This window comes from Mytilus trossulus, unplaced genomic scaffold, assembly GCF_036588685.1.
Source record: "Mytilus trossulus isolate FHL-02 unplaced genomic scaffold, PNRI_Mtr1.1.1.hap1 h1tg000373l__unscaffolded, whole genome shotgun sequence".
In the NCBI taxonomy this organism is placed as follows: domain Eukaryota; kingdom Metazoa; phylum Mollusca; class Bivalvia; order Mytilida; family Mytilidae; genus Mytilus; species Mytilus trossulus.
The window spans coordinates 2,804,463-2,814,490 of NW_026963340.1; the positions used below are offsets into that span (position 1 = coordinate 2,804,463).

Below are 10,028 nucleotides of genomic sequence, written 5' to 3' on the forward strand. Positions count from 1 at the left end.
CAACAACAACATGAACCCCACTAAAAACTCGGGGTGATGTTAGGTACTACAAGGGATACAAAGGGAATGTATCGTATGGACTGACTTTTCAGTAATCAGCATTCATCACATTGACATTTTATTGGTATTGATATTGAATTCATTATCAGTACATTAAAATCAAACAAATAATCATTTTAATATACGTATGCATATTCATGACTACAATCTCTCAATAACTGTATTTTGTGCATTTTGGCATTGCACAATGTCATGTTTTTTTCTGACTTTTTTTTACGTCTTTAACCTAAATCCATTATATAAGTTTTTATTGGCTTACAAGTTTAACTATCTGTCAGATCTGTACTAAGTTCCTTTTTGGCGAGGAATGTATTTATGTACCCTGTCACCTTCACTCTTGTGATTTTGTTAATTGTCTTATCTTTGTATCTATCTAATGAGTTAAGCCCTTTTTAAATTATTTGTATAGCTTGTTCATTTGTTGTACTGATACACCACTGTCCCAGGTAAGGGGAGGGTTGGACGTTAACATACATTTTAATGTCACATCATTCTGTATGTGCCTGTCCTAAGTGAGGAGCCCATAATTCATTGACTTTTGTTTGTTACTGTTTATCATATTTGTTATCGTTTCATTTTTTTTTAACATTAATCAGGTCGTTAGTTTTCATGTTTGAATAGTTTTACGTTTGTCCTTTAGCTGCCTTTTATAGCGCCTTTTATAGTTAACTATGTGGTATGTGCTTTACTAATTGTTGAAGGCTGTATGGTAACAGATAATTGTTAAATTCTGTGTTATTTGTTCTCTTGTCTCATTGGTAATCATACCACATTTTCATATTTTTATATATACAAAGCAACTCTTCTATCTTTCACAATGCAAATTTTTTTAATTAACAATGAAAGTTGAGGTTTTCTTTAAAAAATTAAAAGTATGATTAAACTCCCTTTTGCAAAGCTGACCATAGACATTTTTATATTCTTCCTTTTTTTTAAACAATTTGAGTAATCATGCTCCAAAATATTTTTTAATTTTTTTTCCCACACTTCTTTTTTATCATGAGAAACAGAATGTAGATTGCTTTAGAAACAGGTGCAGACACCATACCAGTTTGTGTTTAGGTTTGATCACCTTGAAGTTTCTTTCTATTTTATACTATTGTCCATTTTTTTAGACTGACGCTTTATTATGATATAGAACACAAGTTACAAGTTTAACCTGAAAGACTCAGCTACATATAAAAAGTAAAAACACAAAAATACTGAACTCCGAGGAAAATTCAAAGGGGAAAGTCCAAAATCAAAAGGCAAAATCAAGAGTCCAAACACATCAAACGAATGGATAACGACTGTCACATTCCTGACTTGGTACAGGCATTTTCTAATGTAGAAAATGGTGGATTGAACCTTGTTTTATAGCTAGCTAAACCTCTCACTTGTATGACAGATTATCATGTGACATATCTTAATGACTCTCCACTAGTATTACAATTAAATTGTTTGTTTTGTGTACTGCATAACAGTATCATAAATCATAATTATCATTATGAAATTAAGAAAGATATGCAAGTGTGTTCAAGAATCAGTTTAATTTCTTGATTCATTTTTTTTATTCTCCATTTGATTAGGTTAAATAAATGTTTTTTTGTTTATTTAAATTCAATATAAATTCTATAATGTGTTTGCAATTGCAGTCACCAATATTCATAAGATAAGCATAAAACAAGCACCACAACACCCTTTCAAACGTTTTAATGTCATTTTCCCCCCCACACATGTTCATTCATACATCACTCAAATGAAGATAATTGCTTCCTCCCTATATGTAAAATGAAATTATTTATTTAAAATGTCACTGTTCATCCCCTTCTGGTCCCTCTCCCCAATTGAATCCTCCTGGTCTCTCTTCTGGAAGTGGGTTATAGTTGGGGTCCTCAGTGGGTCCTTCTAATAAGTATGTTCTAAAAAAGTAAGAAGAAAAAATAAAATCATAATAAATGTTAATTTACAAATGCACTGTTTAAAAAATACTGTAATAATTAAAGTTTTCAAAATGGGTTTTAATTACACTTATTTCAATATCACCATCAAATTGTGTGAATGGCAAACTTATTGTTAATGCACCAAAAATGTTTATGGGTTGTTATTGCGAAAAAATATAAACTCTGACTTACAGTATGCTTAAACAAATATTTTCCAGTTACTCATGTTTTTCTAAATCACCAAAAAGTAACTATGATTGGTCGAAAAATAACACTTATCATTACTGTGGATTCATTTATTTTCGTGAGTATCAATTTTGGTGGATTGAGGGATATTTGATTTTTGGGTGTATTTGATTTTGTTGTTTTGCCAATCTCTACTTACAAAGTCTATAGCAAATTGTAAATCGTCAAACATTTGATTTCGTGGTTTACCAGTTCCCACGAAAACTATGAAAATTGGTATCCAAAGAATAATAATGAATACACAGTAGTATAGACAAGGAATTAATTCAAGATGTATTTAATTTTAACTTCCTCACAAATAACACATGAACCTGTCAAGTGTGATACAATATAACAATAGTGGAATCATTATGACATCTTAATATTTTACTGTTATCATGGCTATGATGAGTTTCACAATATTTACCATTTTTTTTAAATTTTACAGTTTTGTCCTAAATTTTTATAACTTTCATAAAGTCATGAAAGTTCAAATAAGGTTTAAAAAGTTATTGACGTCGACCAATACATTTCTATCTAGGATTTACCTAATGCATATTTGTAAACTGCCAAAAAAATGTGTTCATTTATCTTCAAAATACAAAATAATCGGTTAAATAGTTAAGTTTTAAAAAGTTAAGGCTTATAATTTGATACACTCATCAGATCAAAATAGTGGAAAGCCATAGCAAAAATTATAGTTTTCTGTGATTTACAATACTTTTTTTGTAAATTTGAAAATCTTTTATCTTCAGACATGCTAGATACTGGACAGTAAGGTTGTCTGATCTGTTATTTTACTGATGCTGTTCTATTCAAGATTGTGACATAATGACTGAGTGTAAAATTGCATGCTGGGTAATGAATGCATTGCAGGAAACACTTACCATATTTACACTGTGAATTCACCAGGTTGTACTACTTTTAGAGTTTATGTGATTCTGTCAGTTTTTAATAATTACTTTCATTTGTTTCTTTCCAACAGACTTCTTGAAAAGTGGTGCTCCAAAGGTTTTGACCACCAAAATTTCAAAAGGACCCCCAAAATTTTGGTATTTTGCAATAGAAAATAATAATTTTGAGGACCAGCAGTTTTCTTCTAGGACCACTAGAAGAAGAAATATTTCAAGAACTCTGTTCCAATTGATTTACATGATTTGAGCATAGGTACACTACTGTTGCCTTAATTCACTATGCTAGGTTTATGCATTAAAGGAAGGTCTTTAATTGTTTATTTTAAATAATAACTATAAAATAACTTACAAAAATCTTGGTGTTTTTAAGATTCTAAAACCTCCTTGTTGTTCTGGGAAAACATCTTCTAAGAAATAATAAATATGGCCAACTGCTATACCTGTAAAATATGATATTCATAATGAATAAAAGATTCTTGTAATGATATATAAAATGAAAATGCAGAGTAAGCTGTACAGGATTTTGTAAATTGAACAATGTATAGTAAAATGCTTTAATTATTCTATGAATACCTTTTACTATAAATCTAGGTTAACATTTTTTTTTTGCCATTTACAAAAGATTAAAGTATATGTGTAGTATACTAATTATTGTATCTATATGTCCCATTTACAAAAAAAAATATAATTCAGGTTTTTTTACCCATTGCTTTGCAATGTGTAAAGCTTGAAACTTTTGTCACTGTGTTATCAAATATTTTTTTCTAAACAAGTTTATAAAACGTTCTTCAATATCCAGTGTGAATAATTTGTAACCATAAGAAATACTCCTTACAAAAAGTTTATGCATGGTATCCAGAAAGTAACAACCCAGGCATTTATCCATGTTCATATTTCTATTCTTTTAATTTTGTGTTTCTGGCGAATCTTTTAAAATGCCTGGAAAACCTCAATTAACTCATTTTAACTTCATTTCTAGATGTATATTTTGTGAACTCTCATTGTAAGTTACTGTCTTATTGATATTTTTCTATATTGATCTCCTAAATCTTACCAAACATTTGGAGATTTATAAACAAATTTTCCTATTAATATTTAGAATACTGAAAACCCTTATAATAAAGCTATAGAAATCTGATGAAACCCATTGAAATTGTACTAAATAATAAATGTTAATGCAACAAATATTTCAGAAATAAAAAGTTCAGAAATATTCAATATTTCTACTAATGCAAAAAAAAGCTAAAAAATCAGGATGGCAACAATTACAATGAAGCATTAATAATTTCAGTAGTCATTTATTGCTGAATTTTCCGTATATGAAAATCGTAAAATCCACTTTTCTAAATATGTATAATTTACTTACCCATTAAATCAATAACGACTGAATTTCCTAATAATACTGAAAACCCTAACAACACCCACGGCAAGTACGGTGCATGAAATGTCATCAGTCCAAAGAAATTCAATCTCACATAAGGATTTCTTCTGCTCCATAAATACACTAACATAATTGTAAAAGCACTACCAAGGAAAACAATATTTACAATTAATCCTAAAATCTTAAAGTATGTTAAGGAAAGTAAAATCATGAGTGTTTAAAAATAATATGTTAAACCATTTGACAATGGTTTCAAGTTCAAGGTACATTGCTAACAAAAAATGGAATTTTATTCTCTAAAAAAAAACCAATTACATTCTTTACTTCTAGCTGCAGACTTATATAGATTCCACCACGGCAACAAGTGTGGTACAATATTTCTCCACTCAAGACAGTTGAATTTTAATATTCAACTTTAGAGAGTGGAGAAATATAATAATCCACAAAATATAGTGGATGAACTTGCTTCTCTAATGATTTTCATCGTTCCTTTTCAAACACTTGCAGAAAGTTGTGTTCTTTAAATTTATGTGACGTCATCAGGAATAGTACCTTTTTTTCATGACGTCACAATAAGAAATTCAGAAGAAACTAAGAAAATTTGTCACCATAATGACCAATCAATTGTTGATAACTGATATTTCCATATAGTGAGGGGAGAAACGTATCTCACACCAGTCAAGAAATGTGAAAATAGCAAAAAAATTAGAGAAGTTATATACAGTACATTTCGCGAAAGCCATCCCAAACTCCAAACACCAAGTTTTTTCCTGGTGTGACAACAGGAAACTCCGACATCACTCCCTAAATTCTCAGAGAAATTTGGGAGTATTCTCTCCGACTTCCGCCGTACATAAGCTTTATATGCTTCAAACAAAAAAGTTTAACAAGTAAAGCATTCTATTTTGTTAATTTTTTTGTTTTTTTACTTGCAGGATTATCTCCCATTTAAACTTAAAAATATGCATCAAGGGAGATAACTTAATATTAAAAATATTTTCTTTCTTTTCAATTTATTTCATCTGATTTACTTCAAACTTCAAACTGCAAAAATAAAAATAGCTTGTCAAATCAATGATCAATTCAAAATTTCATTGTTTGGAAAAGAAAATAATTGTCTTTTATTTGACATGCATGAAATATCAGTTTTATGATAGATTTTGAGATGTTCAAATAAGCTAAATTCTTAATAAGGCCTAAAAATATAAATTGCATTTTTTATTTGGAAAAATCTTCCTTAATTAATTTAATTTGGAAAGCTTTGTTAGGTATATATATTATATAAGCACAATAAAAGGATACAGTCATTATTGAACAACCGAACAAAATCATGAAGAAAAAATCTGCTGTCTTGTTCCGAAAGGACCCTTCTTCCAACATCCGACAATATCGGTACGCAAATATCATGTTGAATAAAAAGTTGAATCCTATTGGTCCAAAATACATAAAATTTGTTACTAATCTCCATACCTAAAATAAACAAATCATGCAAATGTTATATTGACAAATAAATCATACTAAAAATATACTATTTAAAACCAAGATACATGTATATAAAATGTATTTAATATACAACTTATATGTAACAAGTAATAAGTTTTTTGAGAAAGCCCTATTTCAAATAGTTTGTATTATCTATTAATATTATTTGTTTTATATGTTCAGTATTATTTTTCTTTCTTTCTTTTTTCTTGCTTTGAATTGATGAATATTTTTTTGTAAATGGTACAACAGAACAGTACTTATTCTCTTTCTAAATTTCATGTTTTAAGGAGGCTCGCGGGTATAAGATTTTCAGAAAAAAAATAAACATTAATTTTTCAATACAAATTTTATTTATAACCTTTAATAGTTGTAACTTTATCATTTGGTACAAAAATCGTTCCAAAAAATCAATTTGTGTTGACCCCAGGTAACTTTTAAAATGTAGATATCATGTAAAAAGCTCCAAATTATCTCCCTTTGGTGCAAAAATGCCATTTTTTGGCATTAAAATCGAAATATCTTTTTTAACTTATCGGTGACCTATATTTTTTAATGTTGTTTTCAAATAAGCTGTACATAAACTAAATAATTGTAAAATTTGAGCGATTTCTGTAATTTAGTTCTTTTTTTATTTCGATATTAGCGTTTTTTCTCCTATTAGTTCAACAGAAAAAAAGGACATCAACATAAATGTATGCTTCTTTCGAAGGCAGATTGTGAGCGTAAATGAACGGTGACCCCATTTTTTTATTTCATTTTTCTATTAAGTATAAGATAAAGTTCATTTATAGAAAAATAAAGAGAAATCCTATATTAAATAAAAAAAATCATTTAGACCCGCGAGCCCCCTTAAGTGTTTATCATGTATATTTTTGACAAAGATCATGCTATTGCAATGAAATATTTCACATTCAGGTCAATTTTTGATACATCTGATCAACATAATTAATGCAATATATATACACATGTTGTTTTGTTGTTTTATTAACTTATCCTACATCTCCTTTAACACACACATAAGAAAACTAAGTCAGGAATATTAATGTTTGAAAAGGAAATACAAATGTAATGTCACCCATGTAGTTGAGAGGAAAAATAAAGAACTGAAGAAGGTCAATGGCTGAAACCTCTTGAAAAATTGGTTTATTTATACAATTAATTTAAGGAATATTACAGTTGTTGTCCATTCCTTGAATGTTTTTTTTATCAGTTGATTTTCCCATTCTATAATATATAGGGACCTTCTTACAAAAAGTTGTACCCCACTATTTAGTGGGGCTCAATTCTAATGCAAGTATGGTACTTTAAAATATATTAATATATCTCCTCTAATTTCAAATTGACCCTAAGTTATTAAAATAATAATCTTGACTCATCAATGTAGATCTATCTATCGAGTACTCACCTGAAACTTTCTAAAAATTAAATCTGGATTAAAATAAATTTGAAATGGTGTGATGATGTCTAGTTGCTGAAAAAAAAAGATAAATTAGGATTAGGATTAGGACAATAATGAGTACTACAGTCTACATGTATGTGAATTTGAAACTGAAATGCATGAATACAAGGGTTATAGTTAGTGTTATGGGAATTTGAAAATTCAAATGCATCAATCAGTTGATAAAGCAAATTTTCTCAATCATGATTTCAGTGATTAAATTACATTGTAAGAGGTTGCAACGCTCAAAACAACTGACGTTACTTTAGTTCATAATCATCAGAAAATTGTTGAATAAATTAACTTAACATGCTTAATACACTAATGACTTGATTAAACAAGACATTATAAAGATTGCTTGGAATTAAATTTTACAAACAGAACCAATTACACTCATTTTCATATCGACTTATAAAATATATAATTCACCTGAATATTACCTCAATATTTGGCCTACTTTTTACTTATTCCATGTTAATAGGTTTTCAAATATATATCACCAAATCCTCTGGAGTTTAAAAAGATTATTCATATTATTATTTTCATGTTTATGGGGACAGATGGACTTTTGGCTGGATGGACTTGGGATGGATCGTCTTGAGCCAGATCGACTAGGGCTGCATCAGTTTGGGGCTGGATCAACCTGATAATGATGATGGAAGTGTTTTATGACCTTGACTGGCTTAACAGATCTTGCAGTCAGCTCTGACAGTGCCTGAATACGTTTGGTGAGCATTTCAATATTTTCTGAAGTTGGTCAGGAACAGATGGAAGGCACCATTTTAATAAAGAGTGAGCCAACTTTGTTTTCGTGAGATACCAAGACTGCTTTCAGGGCAAGGTTGGTCAGCTTGGCAGCCAACTAACCACAATGATGAAGTAGTGGTCGATAGGTCTCAGACATAGTCATAATAATGACAGGAATCTTTATCTTTATTTGTCTATTATCCAACACCTATGATACAGACCCTTAGAAGTCAGTCAGCATAATATGTCCCCTGTAATGGGTGTTAAGGATCAAATGCCAACGCAATTTAACACAAAACTACAAGTTTAAGAACATTATGCAAAGATTTGAATTGGTTTCTGTCATCGAAAGTAGTGTGTCGTTGATCCATCAATCAATAAACCCTGGAGTAAACCTACATTGTGGATAGCAGTAGTCCAAATATTATAATTATGATGTCTTGGAAGGCCATTTCTAATTTTGCTTTGACTCCTTCCTGCGACGATGTAAGGCGTCAAGAAAACAAATATAATAGACTTTCAAGACGTCATAATTATTTGGACTAGGGTATAGAAGAGAGACGAAAAATACCATCTGGAGGGACAGTCAAACTCATAAATCGAAAAATAAACTGACAACGCCATGGCTAATAATGAAAAGGACAAACACAATACACATGACACACATAGAAAACTAAAGAATAAACAACCTGAAACCCCACTAAAAACTAGGGGTGATACCAGGTGCTTTGAACACTGTTATAAATGTTGAATCTCATGTTCATATATATTACAGCATATAATTCACATGTTTGTAAAATTGGTGCAGATTATATTCTATAATTTGTATGATTTTAACAAAAAGAGGTAGACTGCAAACTATCGAAGTTAACTGCAGATACTATCATATTTTGATGATTCTATTAAATCGCAATTATGGTATCTGTAAATAGATTACGTAACGATTATGAAGAAATTAAATTTATTACAAGTCATGAAAGATCATGAAACGCAAATGTTTTGCCTTTTAACATTTCAAAATTACCTTAATGGAAATACCAGTTGTTGCTGTTATAATTTTTCATAAAACTCTTTCCGATTACAATCCACGCTATGTAAATTGTTTTGAAATAACAAATCATCATATCTTTAGCAAAAATCAGAAATATTAACATACATTTTATACATAAAATTTGAAAAAAATGGTCTAGACGGAGTATCTTTACCGGAAAGACTGAAACTTTGGTGCAAACGTCATCAACATAAACACAGACGTGTTGCACTCGTTATGTTGCCTCGTGTATTATATTCGTTTGTGAATCATCTACACATGACATGCACCTAATATGGATTTAATAAAACACACTATTAATCTACAATAAACTAATGTATGGGAAGATCAATATTTTATAACCGTTTCTTTATTTATACTCAATATAACAGTACTCTTCTTTAAAAAAATAGTATAAAATATCTTGCATCCGAGCCAACTGTCCTGATATAGAGGAGCTAACCCAGCACAGCCGTTCAGTTGTAATTACTGAGACTGTAACTAAATGCCTTATCCGTAGCCATGTGGATCGAACTCATAGTTGAATTTACTTGTACATGATTATAGGGGAATTTGATCAAGAGATAAGTCATTTTAAGTGGTTGTGTTACAGTCCTACATAATTTTATACTGCTTGTATTAAACTTTTAAGTAAAACTGAACAAGAATAATACCACAGCTATCGTTGTGATGACACATGCTGTTGTGTAAGCCCGAGTAACGGGCGGCATTTGCATGTATTCTTGCTGAAATGTTTGTGCCATGGCTGTGTAGTGCAATGTTTACACCGGATGTTGAAAAATCCACGTAGAATAAGATAAAAGTA

General features: G+C 29.9%; 1 protein-coding gene across 1 annotated transcript; it reads right to left on the reverse strand.

The window, feature by feature from the left end:
• Positions 1-1,570: 1,570 nt before the first annotated feature.
• On the reverse strand, positions 1,571-10,014 carry LOC134701922 (derlin-2-like). Its single transcript, XM_063563033.1, has 6 exons — positions 9,877-10,014; positions 7,393-7,458; positions 5,805-5,972; positions 4,488-4,683; positions 3,471-3,561; positions 1,571-1,961 (listed from the first exon to the last, which is right to left on the reverse strand). Exons 1-6 carry the CDS (start codon positions 9,964-9,966, stop codon positions 1,853-1,855), a joined length of 720 nt encoding a protein of 239 aa, XP_063419103.1. The 5' UTR covers positions 9,967-10,014; the 3' UTR covers positions 1,571-1,852.
• Positions 10,015-10,028: the final 14 nt, after the last annotated feature.

Excerpts from the sequence above, each read along its gene's own strand:
- LOC134701922 (XM_063563033.1), bottom strand. The coding sequence starts at position 9,966 with ATGGCACAAACATTTCAGCAAGAATACATGCAAATGCCGCCCGTTACT. Across the intron at positions 4,684-5,804 it reads TCGGTTGTTCAATAATGACT|ATTTTAGGATTAATTGTAAA; the intron begins GTATCCTTTTAT and ends ACATACTTTAAG. Across the intron at positions 3,562-4,487 it reads AGTCGTTATTGATTTAATGG|GTATAGCAGTTGGCCATATT; the intron begins GTAAGTAAATTA and ends CATATTTTACAG.